General features: G+C 40.0%; 3 protein-coding genes across 4 annotated transcripts; 1 reads left to right on the top strand and 2 right to left on the bottom strand.

The window, feature by feature from the left end:
* Positions 1 to 5,038: 5,038 nt before the first annotated feature.
* Positions 5,039 to 11,686, bottom strand: timm44 (translocase of inner mitochondrial membrane 44 homolog (yeast)). The gene is made up of 13 exons (XM_088425789.1): positions 11,632 to 11,686; positions 11,165 to 11,269; positions 10,808 to 10,987; positions 10,642 to 10,722; positions 10,411 to 10,560; positions 10,203 to 10,339; positions 9,994 to 10,079; positions 8,528 to 8,620; positions 7,739 to 7,863; positions 7,531 to 7,581; positions 7,368 to 7,457; positions 6,660 to 6,770; positions 5,039 to 6,204 (listed from the first exon to the last, which is right to left on the bottom strand). The coding sequence occupies exons 1-13, from the start codon at positions 11,659 to 11,661 to the stop codon at positions 6,085 to 6,087; spliced, it is 1,359 nt and encodes a 452-aa protein (XP_088281915.1). The 5' UTR covers positions 11,662 to 11,686; the 3' UTR covers positions 5,039 to 6,084.
* A 1,022-nt stretch (positions 11,687 to 12,708) lies between these two features.
* On the bottom strand, positions 12,709 to 19,035 carry hnrnpm (heterogeneous nuclear ribonucleoprotein M). Of its 2 annotated transcripts, XM_088426139.1 has the most exons (16): positions 18,862 to 19,035; positions 18,307 to 18,488; positions 16,790 to 16,842; positions 16,092 to 16,099; positions 15,909 to 16,002; positions 15,613 to 15,834; positions 15,076 to 15,229; positions 14,904 to 14,953; positions 14,774 to 14,825; positions 14,558 to 14,662; positions 14,434 to 14,478; positions 14,255 to 14,329; positions 14,083 to 14,178; positions 13,395 to 13,993; positions 13,241 to 13,292; positions 12,709 to 13,140 (listed from the first exon to the last, which is right to left on the bottom strand). In XM_088426139.1, exons 1-16 carry the CDS (start codon positions 18,924 to 18,926, stop codon positions 12,977 to 12,979), a joined length of 2,016 nt encoding a protein of 671 aa, XP_088282265.1. In that variant the 5' UTR covers positions 18,927 to 19,035; the 3' UTR covers positions 12,709 to 12,976. The 2 variants fall into 2 exon arrangements, with proteins under 2 accessions (XP_088282265.1, XP_088282264.1); XM_088426138.1 differs by lacking the exons at positions 16,790 to 16,842; positions 18,307 to 18,488; positions 18,862 to 19,035 and having other exon boundaries at positions 16,092 to 16,653.
* An 863-nt stretch (positions 19,036 to 19,898) lies between these two features.
* On the top strand, positions 19,899 to 25,478 carry dmap1 (DNA methyltransferase 1 associated protein 1). Its single transcript, XM_088424774.1, has 10 exons — positions 19,899 to 20,301; positions 20,473 to 20,564; positions 20,869 to 21,064; positions 21,173 to 21,331; positions 21,449 to 21,616; positions 21,786 to 21,971; positions 22,145 to 22,216; positions 22,954 to 23,026; positions 23,707 to 24,047; positions 24,831 to 25,478. The coding sequence occupies exons 1-10, from the start codon at positions 20,206 to 20,208 to the stop codon at positions 24,888 to 24,890; spliced, it is 1,443 nt and encodes a 480-aa protein (XP_088280900.1). The 5' UTR covers positions 19,899 to 20,205; the 3' UTR covers positions 24,891 to 25,478.
* Positions 25,479 to 25,846: the final 368 nt, after the last annotated feature.

Below are 25,846 nucleotides of genomic sequence, written 5' to 3'. Positions count from 1 at the left end.
ACATATGACTTTTCATGGAAAAGAAAAAGCGATTAAACATTATTAGATCATGAACATGGTTACACTTGCAATAAGGACGTTATGAAAAGATGAAACGGATAACCTTCGAGGAATAAAACAAAGCGATGGGGGAAAAGATTCACTTGCGTTGGCGTTTCTCCACCCTTAATGAATCAAGGCGTATCCGCAAAATTCACATCCGCAAACAAAAATGCAGTGTGAATGAAATATCGGGGATTCGGTCTCAATTTCATCACTAATTTAAATTTGGGCTTGTTGTGCAGTATTTTGACCATTTCGGGTCATTTTTTCCACATCATTTTGGCTGTATTTTATCCAAGGCATTGCACACTCCTAAGCGGCAGTGCCATGTTGAACTTTGACATGCCGTCACCATCTGGGTGAAATTTCAGCTCCCTAGTGTCTTATGTCAATACTTTCCTGTGAAATGTCTTTGATGTAAGGTTCAAAGGAATGGGAAAAAAAAAAAGGATTAACTGAACATAAAACCATGGTTAACAAAATACCAACAATTAATTGCACCAGGAAAAGCACTTAATTTTTTTGGCTGTCACTATACGTCGCTGCATTGATAGAAGAACCCCGCAATTTATTTTATTTTTTTCATAAAATTCATGTAGAATAGCATAATTTCTCACTGATGCCAATTGTAAGTGGGTCTCCATCCAAATCATTTTATTTGGATCTTTTCATAATTGCAAAAACAAACCTGGATGGAAATGCTAGAACTCCCAAAAGAAGTTTTAACAGTTAGAGCAAGTGGATTTTTCAATGTATCGATAAAAGGGCAAAATGAATTTTGGCTATGGAAACAAAACCTCACATTTTGAAAACAAAACCTCACATTGTTATAATCGAATATAATATTTTGACTGGATATTAAATCACGTATTGGGCTCAACTATTGGGATTAAATGAATAACCCGATAAGGTGTCCGTCCCTCTTTTTTTTTTTTTTTTAAACTCAGTTTGGGTTATTCTTGACATGTACATATAAATTAAATAACCCAGATGAACAAACCCAGTTGCTTTCAACTAAAAAGTAATGACTTACCCCATCCCTCCAAAAACAAAACCAAAACAAAACATTTTTTGGGTTGGATTACTCATTTGAAACAACTTTTTTTAAACAACTTTTTGGCCTCAACGCATATGTCAAAAAGCTGTCCTAACCATTTCTAGAGTGTGCATGACATCAGGCAAGCTCAGCAATCATGGTAGGATAAACACTTTGACTTTTTTGTGACACCAAAAGGAGCAACCGCAAAAAGAAAACAAGTCATCCCCCAGGAGATAATAAATTCCTTCCTGACATAGTACTTGAACAGAAATGCAACTCCGTGTCCTGCAGAGTGCACTTTTTCCGGTGTGCATGTGTCCATCAAAAACCATGTTGGCACAGGGCCTCTGTGCACTGCCCAAACTGGGTCAGATGGAGCACCCAGGCATGCAAAAACGCCCACGTGTACATCCGTGACCTTCGTTGAGCTCTTTCCAAACTTTTTTTTTTTGGACTCATTTTACTCAATGGTGTCCTCATGAGAGCCCGTCTTATTCATTTGTGTCCACTCCACTGTAGAGGACAGTGGTTTCTGGTCTATATGGATTGACTCATTTTAGCAACCCTACTAAGTCCTCGTGTGGGCTTTTCTGATCATGTGTCATATGTTCAGGAGGGATGGAATTAGTTTTGCTGATTGCTGAGACAATTTGGACATAACAGTGGACACAAATGAATAGACTGGGTTTAAGGAGGCTAGATGTAAGCAGCTATGCCGTGCTGCATTAAATCAGCCTTTCTCAAATAGTGAGGCAGGCATGAGCCCGTGGAACAGGTTTTGCTGTACGAAGTGTAATCGCACATCCGCGACACAAGGGGGTGCAGTGGCGCTCGCTTTCTTAAGTCTGTGTGAAAGTTAGAACATTTTTAAGTTGCTGTCAACATTTTATTCTAAATCACATTAATGAATAATTTGATTTTGCCAGCCCTGGTTTAAGATGTCGGTGCTCCTATGTTAATGTTCCGGATCAATGTATATTTATTATTTATTTATTTCAGTATCAAACTGTTCAGTTGGTCAAAAATGTTTCTCGTTCAATTTTTTTTAGGCACTTTAACGCAAGTTTTTTTTCAGTTTCAGGCTAAGCTGTAACCTATATAAAATAATGAAGCACTGCATTAAACTCACATTCCCAGAGAAATCCTATGCGTAACGCTTTTTTTTTTTCACACCGGAAGATAGACGAAGAGAAAATAGCAAGCAAAAGGAGCCTCAGCAGAGGACAATCTCGGTTAAGTCGTCCCGAAGGAGGCCGAGCGTCAGGGGAGCACAGGGGCGCCATAGTTAATGGCTACGTCAAGTCAGATGACAGGAGATGAAAATGGGGCATCCGTTTAAAAAAATCTGACAGCCCTGCGATACTTTGCGTGTACTAAGTACTGTTCGGGATACAAAATACAGTACGTGTAACATCGGGGACATAGGACAAGATGTCACACACAAAAAAACCCGGAGAATTAATCATAGCGCCTTTACAGTCAAAAGTACTTTCTTACATGCTGATGCTTCAAAATGTTTGATAGTGTGGATTTTTTTTTATCCCTCCTGTGCATTTTGTATTTTCCCAGCTGTTGTCACTCAGACTGTCAGCAGTGCTTGCATCTGCCAAATCGGATTCCAGGCCTCGGCGTGATGTCTGCACTCACCCGTCAAGTGAGAGAGTCAATGTGACACTTGTGTCCCACTTCCGTGGCATGTGACCCGGCACCACCTCTGTGTGAGTGGACCCCATTGGAGATGTGGACGCTCACCCCAATTATCAGATTATCCGTGATCCCTTTAAACAGTTTCCATCACTCAGCGATAAATCCAACTCCGCATTAAAAAGACGCTGGGGATGCGTTACTTAATATCCCCAAAATGTACAGGTTTTCCAGTAACGTCTATGTATTACTATTTCAACCCAAGTAATGACATTAGAGTTAATCAACAGAGGTGCGCAACTTGGTTTTTTTTTTTTTTGCTGGTCCAACATTCGTCGTAGCTCCGCCCACTTTCCGTCAGTCAGTCGTCATTTTTTCAAGCCCGGCAAAATTGTAATCATTGTTACATCTGTCGTTAGTGTATTTTTACGCAACCTTTCTCCACCACTAGAGGACGACATTTGACTTTTTCTGCTCCGGCATTCATCGAGGGGTTCTGTCGGAAAAATGGGCATCCGTAGGCGACTGACAGTCCGTCAGTGCTGACAAAGTGCGCACCTCTGTTAAACTAATGAGAGTTAACTTGTCAAATATCTCAGTTACCTTGAAGAATGGATTTACTTCCCCATGCAAGTGACATTCGGTGAGTCGAATAAATCCACCATGCATATTTTTGGAGTCTGGGAAGAAACGAAAAGAATGGAGCCGGAACTGAACCCGCAACCTCTGCACTGTTAGACAGATGTGCTAACCACACTTCGCCATGCCGGCAAAGAAAATAATTATTGACTAATTTTCTAATCAATTGCCGCACTTCTCATTGCATTTGTGGGATAAAAATTTGATGGCAAAATTCTCCATTTTTAATCCATTTTGACACGCGCTGTCGACTAAAAAAGACATCACAGTTGCTCAGGGTTCTAGAAAGGGCCAATCACGGCTCAGCTTGCCTTGACAAACACTGATGCAATTCTTAGTTGATAGAAAGTAAACAGATGGATAAAAATAGGTGGAATTAGCTGCTTAATTATTATTCCACAAATGAGATACTCATCAGATCTTCGTATATAGACAAGAGAGGGTGCATAGAACGCATGGTAAAAGAATTTTGGAGTTGACTTCCCCTTTACCCTGGTGCACACACATACACACATTTGTGTCAGCTAGTTTCTGGTTCAGCGTGTCTCTAATCAGATCCAACTGACCAATCTCTAGTGTGCGCATCCTACGGGGCGTCTCTTGAGAATATCCGTATGTGTGGAGATTGTGGGGGTGCGTTTAGAGCGATGAGCGCTTTATTGGAGGAGATGCAACCTCAGCACAGCTCTACAACCAGGAGGATCCATCATGAGGGGACAGTCTTGGGAGCGGAGGAGCTGCTGGACCTCCACCCACACGGAGCAGTACAAGCAAGCGTGCAGGCCACTCATCAAAATTCACGCTCAAGGCTCCTGTGATCGATCCTGTCAATTGAAACGAGACGCTGCCGATGCATGTATGGCAACGTGCTCTCCTGGAGACCGTCTGTAGCCGGCTGTCAGCTAGCTGCCACGGGCGATGAACTATTGCCGTGTGAGCCATGTGCACCTGAACTCATCTGAGACGCGCGGCCTGAATAAAGAGCAGCGCTTTTCCCGGGGGATTCGGCCATCATCTTTGACTACTTTAACCCACTCTTCCGTGAATACAAACACGCAATCTTTGAAGATATATGACTGACGGTTGGGATAAAGATCTGGAAATAGTAGACATTGTCAAGGAGGTATAACCACGAACAATGATGCGGTGAAGCGGCAGCGCTATATTTTACAATATGTATCGTACATACTATGTATACTGTAAAAGGTGACCTTGAAATTTAAAACCAAATAATGTAAATATGGGGTAATATTACAGTATATATAAATGTGTTAATTTTCTTATGGCCAAGTAAGGTACCCCACAAGATGAATTTCTCTCAGCTTGTATCCTGCCAATTTCTATTTTTGTCCTTTTTTCTCTTGATTCGTACAGTCCGCTTGCTCGTTTCCTCAATCTTTGTTTAGCGGCAGCCATCGTTTTAAACTTCTAACGTGAGCTTGTTTTGACATAGAAAATAGCTTTGCTCACGTGTTAACTCATCAGCTTGACGATGCTGAAATTGGCTACACGGGCACGCTCTCATTAATCCTCCATTTGTCACTCATCTATACTTTGGAAAACACAGATTTTAACATTCTCCCATTACCGGAAAAGCAAAATGATGTTGAGGTTTTAAGGGCATCGATTTTGAAAAATCCCAAAATGTATATTTTGTACACTAAGTTGTCAGAATGAAGAGGTTGATGACCGATGTTTTAATATAATAGTTCTCAATGAAGCATTACATTTTCAAGATACAGTAACTATTGCAACACTGGCCCTGAAACTCACCTTGTATGACTTTGATCGTCTTTAGAGTTTTTGCAGCGCTAACATACATCTAACAACAAAAAATTAAGCCTCTACCGCCACTTGAACTTAATGTAAGCTCAGAGTAGCACGCATCATTAGGACTTCTAGTACCACCCAACAACTGTGGAGAGACACTCTGAAGTCAAGCTAATCCTAATACAAATCTCATTCCAAACCAAATCATTAAAAAATGTTGACATCATTTCCTCCCAGCTAACAATTATCAATATGAATGGTTGGTGTCTTTCTGTTGACTTCACACTGCAACTCAGCATTTAGTTCCGAAGAAAGAAAAACATCACTTATCACAATTTAGACTGAAATTTAATCTAAAAAAAACAATGGCTTGTATGCAGACATTGTTATCACCCGGGAAGGGAACCATAAAAAATGCTTGGGGCTGTATATTTGATTCGTATCAACGTGACATTTATTTCCCAAAATGTCTTCTAGTGTTGGGTGAGAAAACTGGACTTATCTTCAATTTTCATAATAAATATAGACTTTTTTAGAGCTTGACAATTACTGTGGATGATTATCACGCAAACCATTGAGCTGTAGATGCCCTGACATAATGGGAAATAACAGATGTGGAAAACATGATTCGGGGGACATCTATGCTTTTTTTTTTTTGGGGGGGGGGGGGGGGGGGGGTAATACGGGCCTGAAGAATGGGGGTTTTAAAAACAAACAAAAAAAAAAAGTCCCGCAACCTACAGACTTGTGTCATATGCACGCGTGCTTTGGCGGTGTTGGTACTCTACCGCCCCCTTGTGGGACACATAAAAAAAGCCACCATTGTGAAGCGGAACATTTCCTGCAGCGTGATGACTCTTTTCCTCCCCACCTGATTATACAGTGTTCAGTTTGAGGATGTTCTCTCCTCCGGGTGAGCGAGAGTTGCTTCCGTGCGGTATCGGAGAGCCTTAAAGGATCTGTTCGGTGCTTGAGGCAGATATGTCAAGTAGTCTCCAGGCAGCGTGCGGATTGAGCTCCTCTTGGTCTCGACAGAGGGCCCACACATACATCATCCTCAGAACTTTATCCTTGCGAGAGAGAGAGAGAAAACGACATGACTCATCGCTCTTCACAAATGTGATGCAACAGTATTACGGTAGACCGGTGTATAGATTGTAAATGTCTCCATTGTGATGAATTGTGAGAGGAACTTGTTTTTTTTTCTTGAAAGAAATGCCTTGACCTCCATAACATCACCACATGTCCCTGAGCCACTAGAATAGACAATTAGGCTGATTTACAGCCAATGAAGTCGTAGTAGTTGAGGGCCGTGGATATAAATTACCGCAACCAAAAGCGTCAAAAGCGGCTACATTTTGTCCTGTGTCTGGGTCATGGATTTTTCGATATAATATTCATGTCAAAATCAAAATTAGCGTTGTGAAATCGTGCATTTAAAACCTGATGTATTCTTTGAACCTTAAAATGCGATTGTTTATAATACAGTTTATGTATGATTGTGTTTTTTTTGTATGTCACTTACAGGGTCACCTTCTACCACTTCTCCCTTGGTATTTCGTATTACCATCACTAACTGAGCTTGGAAGGTGATGATCAAGACCGGACCCTGGTCCATCATTTTTCCCATGGCCAGCTGGAGAAGAGCGCAGACACACACATTACAAAATGTCAGTGTTTAATGCCTCTCCAACATTTGCGTCACAAATGACAACGCACATACGTAGAAAACGAAATAAAAACGTAAGGTTTTGCAAATGAGTCACTATAGCACAATTTAGAATAAGCTACTTCATGTTCTAATTCATTTGCTCTTGATTTGAAAACAAATTGGACTGCTCGTGTAACTGCATTACAAAATATAAAAGCAGATTTGCCGATTCTTACACAAACTGTTAAAATCTCACATACTCGCTGAAACTGATTCACATATTCCCATTTGAGAAGTGCTTCTCCAATGGGTAAAGTATTTGCAACAACTGAATCTTGTGTCATTTCACATTACTAAGTTGATCAGTAATAAAAAGATGGTGAGATGATAAAATCCAGGGCTGTCTCACGAGATTTACTTTGGTCTTTTTTTCCGCACAAATTTAGCATGGCGCCAGCGGTGATGACCATCTGTCAGAGATTTGGGGGGAAGCCGCTGAGGATGGCTTCTCTAAGCAGAAGAGGCAAGCTGCTGTTTTTCATCCACTTTTGGCAAAAGTAGAATTATGTGGCAGTAACTTACATCAATGCTGTCGATGTCCAGGATTTTTGAATGGAACTGAAACCCCATGGCCTTGGCTTGTTGAATCGGGTGGGCTAGCTGACTGTATGTCTGCACATTATGAAATAAATAGAATCAAAGGCACATCTTATTATTCATCACAGGCGTGAGCTCAAGTTTTTACCGCTTCATAACACCAGTCTTTTAACACCTCCAGCTCCCCTCTGATCATTGCCTGCAAGGATAAAGAATAAGAAATAACTTCACTGAATTGATTTTGGGCCATGTTTACATCTCAAGTAATCGGGAACCATTTCATTAGGGCTAGCCCAAATTTCCATACTTAGGAAATACTTTTGTACACCACAAAAAGCACTGTGTTTTCTGCATACCTCCAAAATATTAGGGATGATGTCATGTTCACACTGCTTGAGGAAAGAATCTTTGTCAAATGACGGGTCCGCCTTCAGAATTTCCGTCAGTACCTCTGACATTTCCGTCTTGGAGAAGAGGCCACCTAAAGGTGACACAGTATTTAGCAACAAATAATCGCAGATTAGCTAAACTGGTGATTATGATAAATAATTAAAGATGCATATTTACATTATTTAATAGGGATGTTCCATAGCACCTTTTTCAGACCAAAACAAGTTTATCAGTAGTCACTGATAAATACCACTTGTCGTTTTAATACACAAATCCCGGCCCCAAAGCCAATGTCAAAGCATTTTAAAGAAAGAGCTACTGCTTCCAAGATGGCAGTTCCTTTAAATGACATGAAATAGCATTTTCTGTTTTTCTAACTTATCATTTCTAGTTCATGATTTTAAACATACTCCAATAGAAAATCTGACACTAGTATCATCTGCCATTGCGAGTAACGATACCTTGAAATATGACCAGGTATTTGCCCGATACAATACTTGATATTGTGACTTGTATTCTACTAAATCTACAAACTATGTAATTATGCATTATGGTAATGTAAATATAATGTTAAATTACAAGGTCAGAGTGCACCAATGAAAAAAAACGAGGTCCCAGTAGTTAATGGCTATGGCAAGGATTTTTCTCTCAGAGCATCTTGAAGGTTTGATGCAGCTGATTTAGCAGTTCTACTGTACTGTACTAATTTTCCTTTGTCAGCTTAAATAAAATGCGCGGACTAAATGGTGACACACCTATGAGGTCGGTCATTTTGTCAGTGACGGCCCGTGATGCTCTGATGAAAGCGTTGTCACTCTCATCGTACTTCATCTTCATTTCAAAGAACCCTGGGAATGAAATTTGGTGAAAAAGGTGAGTGCATAATTACAAATGTATTAATAAGCTAACATTATGAAAAGAAAAAAAAAAGATTTTCCGTAGGGTCATCTTGTAAGACAGAATCATAATGTGACTTCACCTCATGTATTAAAAAAACAACAAAGGATAATTATTTCCACATTTGGATCGCTCTTTAACATTTTCAAAGGGTGTGTAAAATAAACAGAGCTGCCAACATTTAAAGTACCTTCAATTAACCCTTATAAACATTCATTTGTTCAAGACGTTACCGGCATGTTTGGTCATCATATACCGCTAGCCATAATATTCAAGGATCTTACAGTATAAAAGATGAGAGGGATCTCATTTTTAAAACGGGTTATTTTCCCTTTATCTAGAATTAGGGATGCAACTAATGATTATTTTGCTAATCGATGAATTTGTCAATTATTCTGTCGATTGATTAATCTGGTTTTCTTTATAGTTTATAAACTTTTATGCCGGCATTCAAAATCATATAATTACTTCAAATTGATTTAATTATGATTCCGTTAGTGGTTTGGTTGGTAACATGTCAAAAAAACGGATGAAAATGTTCATCATTGTTTTCTAGAGTTAAAAGCAAAAAACATCATCAGTCTGTTTTTAAGGAGGATTTCAAGCTTTTCAAGCAGAGACAATTTTAAATTAAAATAGCAAAGGCTAACTATATACTTATTATCTAAATCATCTATTCATTTTATAACTGATTAGTTGCCAGTTTATTATTGCATCTTTAGTTAGAAATGGGAATATGAACAGTGTGCCTTTACTACCATTCAGGCTTCTGCTATGAAGCAAGATATGCCGAGAAAAGTATACTATAACGTTTGAACTTCATTTGGGATTCATCAGTGGCACTTCAATAGTATCGGGTAAGTGCTGGTTCAGACAGGACCTTCAGTGTGAGTGGTTATTTCTGAGCATAGCCACATTCTGCGCAATAAGAATATATCACAGGGAATGTGGCTAAATGATGGAGAATGTGGCTGTGTATTTATATTTTCTCAGTTATTTTAACATCTACTAGCTAGAACAGAGGTCTGTGACCCGATACCGGCGTTTTAGGTAAGGAGACATTTTTGGTAAAGGGAAAAGGCCCAATCAAGAGACAGGTGACGAGCCAAAGACTTTGAGAAAAAAGAAAGGTTTTAAATGGGCAATACCAGGTGTCCTACTAGAAATATTTCTTTTTTTTTTTTTTGCATTGTATTGCACTACAGGTACATCATTTACAACAATGAAAATAGTTCTAAAGTTATTTATCTTGCTCTGGTTCTTTAAGATCACCAAAACAGCTGTGCAACTTGACAGAATTGAATTAAGGATTTTTTTTCCTTACTATTGAAGACCACGTTATTGTCTTTAAAGTCCTTCCACTGCTGGTACCATTTGGAATCCTTGTGGAGCACCACACCCATGGCTTCCCTAAAGAACGTGCACAAAAGAACTTTGCCAATGTGTTCAATTAAACACATTCCATGAGAGGAGAACATGACTGTGGCGTGGCCTTCTCAAGCATGAGAGCTAAGCAGGTGGCCACTCACGTACTCGTTGGCTTCAAAGACCTTGCTGTCGTCTGAAGACCCCTTCGAGGAGAATTCACTCCTCTTTCTCAATCGAGGAGGAGGCCGATAGGGACCGGTGTGACCAAGATCACCTATCTCTTTCTTGACGCTCTCCATACCCTAAAAAACATATACATTAAATCTTGTGAAATTAAATTCAGGTAATATTATTGTGTGCACCAGATCCAAACCTGTGATATCGCTTTGAATGCACCAGTCTTTCCTAACATCTCTCCACTCTTTGAGACGCTTTCTGCTGATGTCTTTGCCGTTTTGGCTGCTTCCTCCATTCCCTCCTTAATCTTCTTTCCGATTTCTGTACGAGAGACTTCCCCCAAGCCCTATTCACACAAATGGATCAGTCAACGTGGGCTGTATATGAAACGTAAGCTCATGAATGGTAAGAAGCCTTTTGTATTTACCTCCTTGACTGTATCTGAGAGTGTCTCCAACTTCTTTTTTAAAACCTCAGATGTCTTGACTGTTTCAGACTCGATTGTTTTCTAGAAAAATGCCAATGTTTTACCAAATCAACCATATGAATTGCATAGATGGACACAAAGGCAATATACGTGGTCAGATACTAACATATTTCCTTCGCGCTTGCCTCAATGCGTCTGACTCCTCGAGTTTTTTTGCCTCTTCGCGGAACTTTTTGATGTTTTCTTTCATTTCCTTATTTTTGCTCATTTCCTGCTTCAAGTTGTCAAGGAATTCACCAAGGAAACCTTTTCTTCCTCCGCCTCTCTCTCCTGACAAATATCTTGCCTGTAGAAGGGAGGAATGAGGAACTTTTGTAGTATTTTGGGAAAATATAGTATCAACATAGCAAAAGAAGAAAATAGATAGAAGACACGAGAATGACAATTTTGTTGGAGCTCCAAATAAAATGATGAAAATGTCAGATACAAAGATTGAGGTTGCACATGACGTCAATATTCCTACCTGAGAAGAGCTTGGAAGAATACGTTGTATTCTGAAGACATTTGCTCTGTTGTGCAGCAGCAACAAAGATGATGGGAATGCCAAAGAGTAGTTTTTTAAACATACCTGATTGCAGATATACAGTATTAGCAGTAAACTTATACTGAGGAAAAATATCATCGTTCATATGTATGTTAACCGTGTATAAGACAAGATTATACATTTTGTAATGAGGTTGAAATGCAAAACAAATGATATTTCGGAAAGTGAAATTTGTTTGGAATACTTTGCGTATTTAGATTCCATTAAACAATGACCAAAATGTAGCGAAACGAATTGACATTCATCTAAACTCCACAGATCGACTGCTCGAAGGAAAAATAAGACAAACTACAGTTAAACCTGCTAAGAGTTGCACTCGATCTATTTACTTTATATCTATACATGTTTTCGCAAGTTCGTAGAACGCCAAACTACACAAACCTCACCTGATAACACTGACACAAGGGGGTCGCCATCTTGAATCTAGTGACTATTGACCTTCTTCCGGTTTGAGTCGACCTGATGAAACCTGGGGGAGGATCTTCGTTTTTCATTGGCTAACTTGCAGTTGGGGCGGGTGTTTAAGGGGTGAGAGTTCAAATGAGTACCGGCTGTCCGGCGTGGAGTTTGCCTGCTACCTCTCGATTACGTAACAGTTCTCCGTCGTTTCCCCTCACATTTCCAAATGCAATTTTCTAAACTCGTTGCCCGTAGCTGCCTGTGATTGCTTCTACCGCTAAAAGTGGCGTTTAACGCGGCATGTGCACCGTTTGAATAAGCGGTTCTCAAATGAGGGTATTAGTACGCCTGGGGGCACTTGAAGGAACTTCAGGGGGTACATGAGATTTTAAATTAAGAAAAACAAAACAAAAATCCTTTAAAAACAATCGTTGAATTGTCTCGGGAAAATATACGTTCAAAGAACAAATTTTATGCTCACTAGCTTATTCAATTTCATTATCGTAAAAGGCCAGATTCTCCCCCATAGTCGACTGGCGATCCATTTGTCACGTGCCACCTTTCGAGTTAATGATTTTTGACTCCAAAAATTGAATATTTATTTTTGTTAAGATTTCTACTGTAACCCCAGGAGGATCCTTTAATATTATGGAAAAACATATGTATATAGTGTTTATTAAATTTCACGCTTATGTAAGTCATACCCCTTTCAATTATGTACAAAAGGTGTAATACTTTCAGCTACTCTCCGGATCACCGCTGACCTCATTTTCCATGTCATTCTAGCTACCATTTGTCATGAAAATATGGCTAATTGAAAAACTTTTGTTGCGTTTAGTACTCAGTGTCATTTCAATTGCAATAGCCTGTTAAAAAAAAAAAAAAAAAAAAAAAAGCCGCTTGTTCGCTACTCATAAGGGTGCAAGCTATAGCAAATACAAAATCAACTACGCTTGACTGAAAATTGACATGCATCTTTCATGCCACTTATCGTCAGAAGGGTCACACAAGCTCAGTGAGAAAAACATTTAGAAGTATAATGTATGGATGTGAAATTCAAAAAGTCATGATTAATGGTTGAACTTTATCAAAACACCTTGAATTACAAAGTGGTCAGCTGAAACATAGCAGGAAAAAAAAACAGCTTTTACAAACTAAAAACATATTGCTAACTAAAAACAGTATACTAAAACAGTTTTGACAGTAACACATATCAAACTAAGGGAATATGAAGAGTACCTGGTGTAATAATAACACCTAATTGACAAATGCAAATATGCCAACGGTATACTAAACATCAGATGCTTAATGACAACTGCTAACAAGGGCAATCTATGCGTTCCTATCAATTCTAACGTCGATTTCTCTTCCATTTAGACGATAGCCATTCATGGTGCGACAGGCACGTTCTGCAGTCTCAGGGTTGTCAAAGCGAACCACACCGCAGCCCTTGGACTTGCCATTCTCCATCCTGATATCAGCAAACTGCACCATGCCTGCAAAGAAATGCGTAGAAAAATGAAAATGCATATAGTGAATATAGTGGTTTACAAGCAATGCTGTGGTAGCACATTTGACAATCATTATCAATGTTACCACAAGTATTGAAGGTATCCTTCAGCATCTTCCATGTGAAATCAAATGGCAGCTAAAAAAAAAAAAAAAAAGTTGGAATAAGAGTAAGGGTTAATCACACCACATAATCAAGTCGCAGTGATTGTGATAAATGTGCAAAAGATGAAAAACATACATTACGGACGAAGATCTGGCTACCCTTTCTGGGATTGGCTCCTCCACTCCCAGGGCCTCCTGCTCCAGCACCTCCGAAGGAATTTCCACCAAAACCACGATCCAAATCAGTAGAACGATCAAACTGATTGCCGCCGGCGCCGCCACCACCAGATCCCATCCGATCCATTCCAGAGCTCATGCGATCAAGGCCGCCAGACTGAAAGCGGTCAAGACCTCCAGTAGAGCCCATGTGGTCAAAGTTGCTGGACATTCTATCAAGCCCAGTGTTGCCCATGCGATCCATGCCCATCGGGGAGCCAAAATCGAGACTGGAACTCATGCGATCCATATTTGAAGGGCCCAGGCGGTCGAAACCAGTTGGGCCGAGGCGATCCAGATTAGAGCCCATACGATCGAGGTTACCGCCGAGCCTGTCCATATTAGGCCCCAGCCGATCCATCCCGGAACCCAGTCGGTCAAAACCCGAGCCCATCCTGTCCAGGTCGGACACGCGGTCCATCCTGTCCATGCCCATTCGATCCATCCCTCCAATGCGATCCATGTTTGTTCCAAGGCGATCCATTCCAGAATTCATGCGATCCATACCCATGGAATTTCCTGTGAAAGGGAGAAAAGTCCAAGCTCAGTATTTAAACCACATACAAGCTTTGGTACGTCAAAGTCATTCCAGAAACATTAGCCCATACCTCTATCAAAGGAATCTCCAAAACTATTGCGAGACATTCCCATTTCATTTCGGCCAAAGTCCCGGTCAAATCCACCACCGATACCTCGGTCCATTTCTGATAAGGCAACAGATGCAACAAATGGATATCAAGGAGGCCATACACCTGAGCTTTCTATAGGTCAAATATTTACCGTTCATTCTGCCCATCCCAGAAGAACCAAAGCGATCCATATTGTTCATTCCTCCAAAATTGTCCATTCCTAAATCTCAGACCACAAAACGATAGCACTTAAGTATTGGAAAACTTGCAACCCCCCCCCCCCCCCAAAAAAAAAAATCCCAGAAGGAAAGCCTTGGATCTTGAACATACCTCCCATTCGGTTCCCCATGTTGCCAAAGCCCATTCCGTCCATTCCTAAGAGAGAAGACAGGAGAACAATGAGCAACCAAATGGATTCTCATTCTTTTTAAAGTAACAACATGGAAATATTAACCTCCAATGCCCATGTTGCCCATTCCGCCACCGCCTCTGTTAAGTTGGGTAGCATCAATAGGCTGACCCCCGGGTCCCAAACCCAAACCAACTCCACTCAGGCCACCTGGATAGAAGAGGGGGGGCAGATTTGATTCATGTTTGTGTAAGAAGTATAACAGAAATCTGTACGAATATTACTGTTGTATTAAAAAAAAAAAAAAAAAGTTTTGCTTACGGGGAAGGGGTGCACCTCTGTCAGGAGGTGCAGGTGGCATAGATTTCTCATCCTGAAAAATACACAAACAACTAACAGTAGGAAATCATAAAAGCAGTTAAACTGTATGTAGGGAATTTTGGGAGCATACCAGTTTGACATGCATGATTCGGTTGAACAGCAACTGTCCATTCAACATGGCTGCAAAATCATTAAGGAAAGAACATGACAAGAAGACTAGAAGCACTTGAGAGTCAATTATGGAAAAAAAAAATATATATATTTCCATTCTGACTACATGATGAGCCATTTTGTCAGGATACAGACAGCTTGCACTGCTTCAATGGGCAAGTCAAACGTGACAGTGCCCATCCCTCTGCTCTTTCCATCCTTGTCCTCAAGAATGTCAGTCCTTAACACATTGCCTGCCATGCAGAACACTTCTTTCAACTTCTTCCAGCCCACTTTGTAGTCAAGCTGATGAAATAGATCAAACAAAAAAAAAAAAAGACATCAGTGAAACAATATGCATTCCAAATACATTCTATAATTTTTGCCAGGGAGGGATCAAAATAAAAATTGTTGGCCGAAACAAAAATAAATCAGATCTTGTTTGAATTGAGGATTGCCATTGTCAGTTATAGATGTCAAAGACCAATTTTGACTGGTCTGGCAGCATATCAGTTAACGCTCTCTTTCTGTGTCGCAGCATCCTGTTTTGATCATGTTCTTTCAGTGACAAAAGTCTTTTGGAGGGTTCCTGAAAAACCAATTTGGGGCCATTTTCAGCACCCCAAAAATGCAATGACTAAATTTTCATTGCCTCCCTAAGTTTTCATCATCATATAATTAAGTCTCACATTTGCAACAAAGACCGTGTTGCCAATTCTTCCCGCTTGCAGGCCATGAATGATCTCCATGGGAATATTGGGGTTGTTCAACAGGCTGGGAGGGATGTTCATCATAGGGCCATTTGGTCCAGGGCCCATTCTATCCATGTTCATGCGATCCATTGCACCCATGCCACCATGGGGTCCATGTCCCTTGCTCATTTCCCTCTGAGCAATTATACCATCAGGATCCTAGACAAAAACACTCATCAGTGACCATTCGAATCGCGGGGTGGGATGGGGGGATAATTGTTGTTGCGGCATACCTCTCTCACTTTCAGGGGACGGCCATTTAGGTTGTGCTTGTTGACTCTCTCCACTGCCTTCTTCATGAGTTCCTCATTCCTAAACTCAACCACACTAGCAAACCAGAAAAGGTTTTACAGCAATGTCATACAATTACTGAGATTACAATGGACTGTCACATAATAAAAGTAAAAGATACTTACGCACAACCCTTTGTTGATTGAAGACCACAAAACAACCCAGAACGAAAAAAAAAAATCAAGTTAGAAAAAATATACTTAACTAGATTTTACAAGATTTTTTTTTAAACATAACATGAAGCTCATGCACAATCAAAGCATTTAATACCACACCTAAATCCTTGGCCACAACAGGTGCCACAACTATTCAATTATTTAACAAAATCTTTCATCAATGACACAAAGCAGTCACATGCTTATTTTTTCTCTCCAAAATTCATGAGGAAATCCACAATGAAGCAGGATTCCTCTATAGAGATATTGGAGGTTACAATTCCAGGAAAGACATTCTTCGGTGTAAAACAATTTTTCAGATTAAACAACCATCATTAGGACCTTCGACCGCCAGTTGCCGACGTCACCTTCTATTGGTCATTAAAAGAAATTCCAGCAACCAAAATGGTACGTTTGCATATGTATATAACTATCTCACAGCTAGGAAAAAGCTGAAGTCCTTAGAGAACATCAAGCCTAAAATGACCTCACGTCAAGGCCACAGGCGACACCACAAAGGACACGTCTCCGACATGTCACAGTCTCATCAACGCCATCAGGTTTCGGAAACTGACAATTGCCCAACAATGAAGAGAGAAACGAAAGCTGACAAACAAGTTTGTCAAGGATAGTTCAAAAATGGTGTATTTGTATATATTTGCACTTACCCTTGATTTGCCTTCTGCGTCCATTAAGTGTTCCACGTACGTTACCTCACCCACTACAAATCAGATCCCAGACGACACACACCAAGGGAGAGAAGCCGAGAGAACAATTGGGGTTTAGAGTGGAAACAAGAAAGGTGGCCGGTGAGCTCAGACTGGCAGTCCCGAGCCTTCCTCCAGCACCTCTGTCGCAGCACAATATGGTACAGGTCTACAAAAAGCAAACTTTTTCTTCACCAAAATGTACTTCTTAATCCTGTCCTTTTAAAAGATTCTCCCAAAACCACCAAAACAAAGGACTAAGGCTATACAAGTTTTGCCAAAAGTCTTCCCAGTTGGAAATAAATCATCTACTTGACGATTGACAAGATATTTTTGAACGGATGCAAACCCTGCTCAGAACCATGACTCGCTTCATTGCTGACCCGTGTGCACTGAGACAACATCGGAAACCTCAGGTCACTGAATAAATACCTTCGTCTGACGAATCTTTCTAATCCTAGTAATATACCGACTATAATCTCCGTTACAGTAGTATTGGTGAGAAGAAGTGTAACGAAAGTTATTTTCTAACTGCAACGTTTTATGGAGTACAATTTAGATTCAGCACAGCCTTCCTTCACTCCTGATACGGGCCTTGTTCAACAAAATGGACCACACCTCTTAAGACAAGGACAGTGTGATGTAAGAAGTTGTTTCATTTTGTAGACCTGTACCCCAAACAATCCCAACACTTGTCTTTGGCACAACATGGAGACCTGCTGAGAAAACATTTGGCTTGTCAAGGGCACACCTAAAAGAAAAAAATAAAATTTAACTCCACAATGATAACAAATTCTAGTTAGCCCTTTAAATGGGTCCTCTATACACATTTCTGAATGTGCTTTTCACAAGCTCCAAGATCCCGAATTACTTTAAATTAAAAAAAAAAAACATTTTGATAAAACAAGGATTTGGATAACCCGCAATGGTAGACCAATAGTCAGTGCAAAAATCAATTGCGTAAACTGAAAAGGGGATTTCCCAGCCCCCTTTTTAAGTTTTGTCACTTAAAAAAAAAAAATGGACAGACTTAATTAAAAGACACGAAAACTCATGTTTTACACATCGCCCAGTAAGAGCAAGACAGAATTTCTGTCAAGCAAGTCACTGAAGTTGAATTCATCTCATTTTGCACACGCCATAGACGATTACTTGGGAATAGTGCTAGATCAATATATAAACAGACTTCTCAAAAACCACAGGACATTTTGGCCCCAAAATTAATCAAATAGAAATGGTCAATTTATCTGACCTCCAAGGCGACCGACTGCCTCAGTTCCAACCTACTGCAAATCATTAGCCGACCACAAAAGTACGTAGGGGCCCTCTGTCCAAACCACACAATTTCTCCAAAAGGGATGTGCAACGGAAAAATCCCAAAGCCCTTTAAATGCACTACTAGTCCAAAAAAAACTTACACATGCACTAATACACTCTAATTGAATCACAAGGCCTAACTGAACCCCCGAAACCCTTACCTTTTTCTTTCATTAGGTCTTTGAGCGCTTGCCATTTGACATCATAGGGGATGTTGGTAACAAAAACTCGGTATCTCTTGTGCACATTTCCGTAGGGTTCAAAGCGCCCACCACCACCTCTCTTATGGGGCCTTTCCTTTCGGCTGGAATTGCCCTCATGTTTGACCTTCCCGTTCATTTCCCTGCGTGTAAGAAAAAGACACAATTACATACAATTGATAGCAAGATGCAAATAAATCAATTCTAAACTGGCGCTAGGGGTGTTACTTTGAACGAATGTGCAATTTGCTAACGCAGCGTCAATTTGCAGTCGAGCGTAAAATGGCTGCGTGCCCCTTGCGAGCCGTTGAAAAACGATATATCCAGAAAATAAGCTCCCATATTAAAGCTATTTACAGAGACAATGTCATTATTCAGAGCCACGCCAATATTCAATTTAGCATGATGTTGCCTTGATGTCTAAAATTCGTCACAACCATGCGGTTGTTTGACCACCGAGCTAGCTCGTTAGCTTAGCTAAAGCTAACAAAGAAAATGTAAAAGAACGGACTTTACCCTTGTGGCTGAGGCGACTGTTGCTCTCCCTTCTCGGAAGTGTTTTCGCCTTGCTCGCTGGACATTGTTGCTGGCGATACAACGATTTAAGTTTACTGCGGTTAACGTTTGTGGAAAATAATTCAGACGACTGCAGTTCGCGCAGAAAGAGTGCGTCAGATGTACCAAAATGGCGGTGAACTTTTTTTTTTTTTTTTTTTACCAGGGAGGATGCAGAATTTGGAAAATATGTATAGAAGCATACTGACTTCCGTTTTTTTTTTCAAAAATAAAATAACCCTACATTATATTACCTTTCACGTTCGCTCCATTTTTAATTCAAATGTTGTTATAACATTCGTGAATATTATCAAATGATATTTTATTTAAATTTTAAATAGTTTCTCCGAGATACCTATTCGATTGTTAAATTGAAGTTCAAGTTAAATCCGTTTCCGGAATATTTTCCCAACTGTTACCAACACCTACTTGACTAAACAGTGATTTCTGTGTTTCCACGTTATGAACAGTAGAGTGCAGGAACGTTTCACCAATAGTATACAGTACTTACATTTTCCTGAGACCCCAGCCAATTCATTTGCGTCCACCGTTGTGTCCATTTTGTCTCATCAAGACATCCGTTGTATCACAACCAAACACATGAGGCCAGGATGTCAGCTACCGAGCACACTAAGACACAGGTGTCCAAAACAAGTGTCCATTACAATAGACACAAATGCATAGGGTGGTTTTCAGAATACAGTATATAATTCCACGTTTACTAATTTTGAACTCGCAAGGGAAAAGGGGTTTTAAGTCATCCATCCATCCTTTCATCCATCCAACTTAAAATTGAATGAAACGTGTCCATATAATTTGAAATTCAACAAAAATAAAAAATAAAAATAAGGGTTCACTCCGATTTGAGAAGAACACTAAAACAATCTTTTACATCGCGCGGCGTTAACATGGTGAAACTGAAAACATTCCACTCCTCGTGGTGGCGCCATTCCGTTTATTGAGAACACTAACGTATAATTTAGCCAACGAAGAAAACGTCAGGCGAGCTAGTCGGAAATAATAACTGTTTTTCGGCTAACCAGAACAATACCAGTGAATATCGCACCAGATTGACGCATTTTTACGACAAACCTTCGTTTTAGTTCCATCTAAGTTACTTTAACAGACAGTCCTTGAGTATATCTTGGTCTTGTGCAATTTTGTTGAAACACAATAGAAATGATAGCGTTAGCTTTAGCCCGCAAGGAGCAACGAGTACCGTAGACGTCAACAAATAAGCGCAAGTGCACGATTTTGTCGTGTTTACAGTTTGGTTGAGGCATCAGGTAATAGAATTATAGCATCATGGCTACCGGTGCTGATGTGAGGGACATTTTGGAGTTGACGGGAGGGGATAACGATGGCCCGATCAGCAAGAAAGACTTGATCAATTCTGATAAGGTAAGAGTTGAACTGTACTTTCACATTCGTTACAATTAGCGGGTGATTTTCATTAATATGAGAAATAACTAATTTGCATGAATAAAGTGGCGTTCCCTAAGTAGTCATAGTTATTTACAGGATGTGACTTGTACTTGACTTAACTGTTTTTTTTTTTTAAATATATCCTAGAAAAAGTCCAAGAAAACAACTGAAACACTGACCTTCAAAAGGCCCGAGGGAATGCACAGAGAGGTCTATGCGCTGCTGTACTCTGATAAAAAGTATGTATTTTTCCCTTAAAAAAAATCCTTGACCGTGTGTGTTTATGTTAAGATTTAATGTTGCTTCATTGGGTGCATCATCTATCATTTGCTGAATTTGTTACATTCACCATTAATCCAATACATTCAGTATTGGATCTGATTATTTCTTCAATAGGAGTGGTTCTCAACCTTTTCATCTTTATCTGTATTTATACCTTACCAATGTCTTAATCATTACCTTTTAACCATGTACATCTTAATTCTCTTATTCCACTTTCATTTCATTCACACTTTATTCGTTTTTTTTTTGGACAATCCCTAGGGATGCACCTCCATTGCTTCCCAGCGACACTACTCAGGGCTACAGGACCGTCAAAGCCAAACTTGGCTGTAAAAAGGTTCGGCCCTGGAAGTGGATGTCCTTCAGTAATCCTGCTCGAAGGGATGGTGCCATTTTCCACCACTGGCGACGAGTGGCAGAGGAGGGAAAAGACTACCCTTTTGCCCGCTTCAACAAGGTAAGATTTAAGAATACACTCCATCTCCTGAGCCAGAAGACACACTGTAAATGTTTCCCATATGAAGAAGTGAATTTTATTTATTTTTTCTGCTGATTCCCCGAAAAGACAGTGCAAGTACCTGTGTACTCGGAGCAAGAATACCAGCTGCATCTTCATGACGACAGCTGGACTAAAGCAGAGACTGATCACTTGTTTGATCTGTGCAAACGCTTTGACCTGCGCTTCATAGTTGTGCATGACCGCTATGATCACCAACAGTACAGAGTAATTAGCCCTCCTTCCAGAACATCATTATTCAATAAAAATTACAGAATGAAAGCAGGATGATAACTGCTTGTTGTATTCACAGTTACAACAAATCTCCCTTGTTCATCATTTCAGAAACGGTCCGTAGAAGATCTGAAAGAGCGCTACTATGGAATTTGTGGGAAGCTGACGAAGGTCCGTGCGCCTTCAGGGACAGAGCCCAAGATCTACATCTTTGATGCCGGTCATGAAAGGCGACGCAAAGAGCAGTTGGACAAGCTTTTCAACCGTACTCCTGAACAAGTGAGAAATCTTGCTTTTTCCTAACAAGGAACTGCTTTATATTAATTTATTACCTGTATAAAGATGTTCCAGCAGCATTATGTTAAAATGAAATAATGTGCTCATCAGTGTAATTCGAAGGTTGGCAGCTCTCTGAATGTTACTTGTACTTCTGTTGTCTTGCCTACAGGTGGCAGAAGAAGAATATTTGATCCAGGAGCTGAGAAAGATTGAAACCAGGAAGAAGGAGCGAGAAAAGAACGCCCAGGATCTGCAAAAACTCATAAAAGCCGCAGACACGACTACAGAGTTGAGGCGAGCTGAAAAGAGAGTTTCCAAAAAGAAACTTCCACAAAAGAGAGAAACAGAAAAACCGGTAAGCACTCAAGCACAAGCAGCGTCCTCAAGGGGTAATCAAGTCAAATATTTTCTTTACAATCCAAGTACTCCTTCTACTCCAATCAGATCACAGTATATCATTATATTGCATTTGGAGACTAAGAACTAAGCAAGTGTTTCTTTTTTTTTTCTTGTCTTATTTCCCCTCAGGCTGTTCCAGAAACAGCTGGCATCAAATTCCCAGATTTCAAATCTTCTGGAGTTACACTGCGCAGCCAGAGGGTGAGTGTCACTGCTCCAACACATTTTGTTAGTTATATTTTCACCCACTATCAAAATATTGCTGGTATCAGGTGCAATCCTTGCAACAGCCAAAAACATTTTCAGGAAATCACAACCTCCGCTTTTTGGTTGAACTATTTAACATTGAGTGCATCGTCAAAAATAGCAAGTCATTTTCGACTTTAAGTTGCGCAAACATACGTGGTCATAGTCAGTTACTAAATTAATACAAGTGTAAAAGTACATAATTGACATTTTGTGATCTTTGTTTCATTTAGAGATTTCTCTCATGACACGTGTTTCTATTCCATTTATTTCAATGTGGACCCAGTTGATTTTAAAATTTAGTATTAACATGACACAAGCAAGAATGTTTGCCTTTTGCTCACCATCCCTCATTAGCACTATGACCATGAATTCTGCCGCTGACATATTAGCACCGGTATTTGTAAGAGCCAGTAATGGTTGGGGCTTTATCCGTCTTCAAGACTGATGAGGACCTGCCGCTTTTTATGAGACGGGAATTAGCCCAGGCAACTACCGAGCTGAGTTCCTCTTGCTCATCAGTCAGACAGAGTTCAGTGAATGAAAACATTTTGATCTGGCCCGCTGAAGTGCATTTCATACGAATTAAAAAGCCCGATTTGTTACGATCATCTCGCTTGCCTACCTTAAATCACATCTGTGAGTGCGTGCGTGTCTCTCTCAAGCTGTGTGTTTTTTGTGTGTGATTTAAGATGAAACTGCCAGGCTCAGTGGGCCAAAAGAAGATCAAGGCAATTGAGCAGATTCTGGTAGATCAAGGAGTGGGTGAGTGGTCAAACTTGCCATGAACAGACACCACTTGGAAGTAAAAGTTTCTCTTTTATTGTGAATAAATACATACACAATATAAGCTCGGTTTATCTGAGCTTTTTGGCCAATTAAAACATATTTCTTCTTTTCTCTTTAGTCATTTATCTCACGAAATAATTAGTTAATTGACTTACTGTTATAAATAGTAAAACAAACTGTTTTACATTTACATTCAGAATTTTTAAACAGTTTTATGGATTAATCATGATTAATGATGATTTCCTCTATTTTAATTGATATATTGATATTGTAGAATATCAACAATTATTCAAATGTATTATCAAAGTAATCAAGAATTTGATGTTAGGCAGCATAATGAAGTCATTGTGATCCAAAAAAAAAAAAAAAAATGTCTGGATTGAGTAAATTCAATGCAGCACGTTTTTTCAGTGTATTTTCTGACGTATTAACAAACTACAATCATAATTAACTTTTTGGAATTTTCTGCAGTGTCAATTCAAAATTATGTCCTGTTTTCAAATAAAGGGAGTGTAATTCAAATGATAATTTTTTTGGAGTTAATCGAGGACAAATATAAAAATCAATTACTAAAAAAAAAGTTGCAATTTATTTCAACTGCATCATTAAATTAAATACACAATGACATTGTTTTCACTGTTATTTTTGTACCGCAGATCTCAACCCAATGCCGACAGAAGAAATTGTGCAGATTTTCAACGAGCTGCGAAGCGACCTGGTACTCCTGTATGAGCTGAAGCAAGCGCACAGCAATTGTGAATACGAGCAACAGATGTTGCGTCACCGCTACGAAGCGCTACTGAAGGTCGGAAACGGAGGAGCGTGCGGGAGCACGGCGACGTCCGCGCCGCAAGGCGTCGAACCGGCTGGCGCCAACAGCACAACTGCTTCCACCCCGATGGGGGAAGCCCAAGCGTGGCCCGCCACTGATGACATCAAGCTTGAGGCCAAGGAGCAGATCATCGACGTGGTGGGAGCTCCGCTCACCCCCAACTCGGTGAGTTTGCTGTCTGACAGTAATAGTTAACATTAATAAATAAGTAAACATTAATCACTGAACTTCTAATGGCCAAACTTACCCTAAGACCTATTAATATTTTGTATGTGCTCATGCAGTCTCTGATTGTGGTCATTTTTTAAAATGTATTCTAAATCAATGACATATTCTGCAGCTGTGCTCATAAATATACAATCTCTTAGGGCAGTGCATCTTTATTATAATTTGCAACACCCCCTCACTCGCCGCGGCAACTATAAATACAATTATTTTTATCTATAAGTATACTCAAAACTGTATCCTTTTTAGCATCAACAAAAGAAAAATGCAATATAAATCGACTTTCACCAACTGTTTACTTTTTTTATACAGGTTACATGTTAGTCTAAAAGTGAAAAAAAACATGCTCAAAGCGCTTGAGAAAAAAATCCTTATTTTAATGCAATTACACTTCACATGGCAAAAACAAAACATTTTCCCTGAGTTCAAGTCCCCAGTGTACAAGAAGTTAAAATGGAAAAATGTGTGTGTGTGTGTGTGTGTGTGTGTATGTGTGTGTATATCTATATAAAATATGGAAAAAATGCTTTTGCCAACATTTTTTTTGCTCACATGACTTGGCAAGTCTGATTTAGTCTCTCAGAAGCCTGAAGAATGCCCTTTCAGCAAAAGGCGCAATGCTAGCAACGGCAGTTCGAGTAAAATGGAATTGTACATGTGGACACTGAGTGGAGTTACCTCTGAGTTGGCCTTGATGAGATTGTAACATTTATCACATTCCAGCGAAAGCGGAGAGAATCAGCCTCCAGCTCTTCATCAGTGAAGAAAGTGAAGAAGCCCTGATGTGGACTAGAGGAAAGTGGGGACGGGAAAAAGGGTTCACCTTAAGAAAATGTGACAGCTGAACATGCGAGACACAGCAGAGCGCCGCACGTATGCATACACACACACATACACACTCACCCCCAGTCACAAAGGCAACTTCTCAGCTCCTAATGGCACCTGCCTAACACATCCGGGCTCTGTCTGCTCACCATCATTGGGACAAAGGCCACGACTGAGTGACATTTCATTCCATTACTGCTCTAGTGCTCTTCTACCCGCTTTCGCCAACATTCAGTCTTAGATGAAGCAAGATCAACTGTAAATTGCCAGACTGAGCTAATGGAGACACGGGGAGGAAGATGGGGATGACTTAGTAATTGTAATGAATTGGAATGAAAGAGAAGACTCTGGAGCGAGAAGACCACCATCCACAAGGCTCCCGAGACCAACTTGTTTTTGTATCCAAATAATGCTGTGATGTTGGCTGGAGTCTGTTTCCATACTCTTGAAGTTCTGACGAGTTGTGGACTCATTTTGTCATTTGTCCTCAGGTGATGTTGACGATGCTTAGTCAATGAAATAAACCTTATTTTGTTGTTTTACTCATTCTGCCCATGTGTTTTTAATGGATACCATAGGCATGGAGGGTGGGCCCAGATCTCGTACTAGGAGATCTCGCAAGATTAAAACCCCTCAAGTTCTCATCCCTGCAAAGAGCAAGATCTATTTTTTTATGCTAAATTGTCTCATCCCTTGTATATATTTAACATTCCAGATAACTTTCATTGTTAGACACTTAAATGTTCCGAAAATTATCTTTGAAAACACGCTTGCCAGGGAGAATTTAGACTCATGACTCGCTTGGTTTATGTCATTTACATTAAGTGACAACTAAAGACTTCATTACGCCGATAATTAAGCAGCGATCAGTGTGTTGGCACAGTCATGGGAATGTAATTAGTTGCCCTCTTGAT

This window comes from Hippichthys cyanospilos, chromosome 10 (genome assembly GCF_059441005.1).
Source record: "Hippichthys cyanospilos isolate Australia breed blue-spotted pipefish chromosome 10, RoL_Hcya_1.0, whole genome shotgun sequence".
NCBI classification, from domain to species: domain Eukaryota; kingdom Metazoa; phylum Chordata; class Actinopteri; order Syngnathiformes; family Syngnathidae; genus Hippichthys; species Hippichthys cyanospilos.
Note: the sequence above shows the minus strand (reverse complement) of the source record. Positions and strands in the feature narration are given on the sequence as shown.

What these genes read in the sequence shown, in the direction of transcription:
- timm44 (XM_088425789.1), bottom strand. Translation starts at nt 11,661, where the DNA reads ATGGCGACCCCCTTGTGTCAGTGTTATCAG. An exon ending in AAGACTGGTGTTATGAAGCG is followed by an intron (nt 7,458 to 7,530) that starts GTAAAAACTTGA and finishes CATAATGTGCAG; the next exon opens with ACATACAGTCAGCTAGCCCA. An exon ending in AAGTGGTAGAAGGTGACCCT is followed by an intron (nt 6,205 to 6,659) that starts GTAAGTGACATA and finishes CTCTCTCGCAAG; the next exon opens with GATAAAGTTCTGAGGATGAT.
- hnrnpm (XM_088426139.1), bottom strand. Translation starts at nt 18,926, where the DNA reads ATGTCCAGCGAGCAAGGCGAAAACACTTCCGAGAAGGGAGAGCAACAG. An exon ending in GAATCATGCATGTCAAACTG is followed by an intron (nt 14,826 to 14,903) that starts GTATGCTCCCAA and finishes TGTATTTTTCAG; the next exon opens with GATGAGAAATCTATGCCACC. An exon ending in CATGGGGAACCGAATGGGAG is followed by an intron (nt 14,330 to 14,433) that starts GTATGTTCAAGA and finishes TTGTGGTCTGAG; the next exon opens with ATTTAGGAATGGACAATTTT.
- dmap1 (XM_088424774.1), top strand. Translation starts at nt 20,206, where the DNA reads ATGGCTACCGGTGCTGATGTGAGGGACATTTTGGAGTTGACGGGAGGG. An exon ending in CTGCTGTACTCTGATAAAAA is followed by an intron (nt 20,565 to 20,868) that starts GTATGTATTTTT and finishes GACAATCCCTAG; the next exon opens with GGATGCACCTCCATTGCTTC. An exon ending in TCTGGTAGATCAAGGAGTGG is followed by an intron (nt 23,027 to 23,706) that starts GTGAGTGGTCAA and finishes TTTGTACCGCAG; the next exon opens with ATCTCAACCCAATGCCGACA.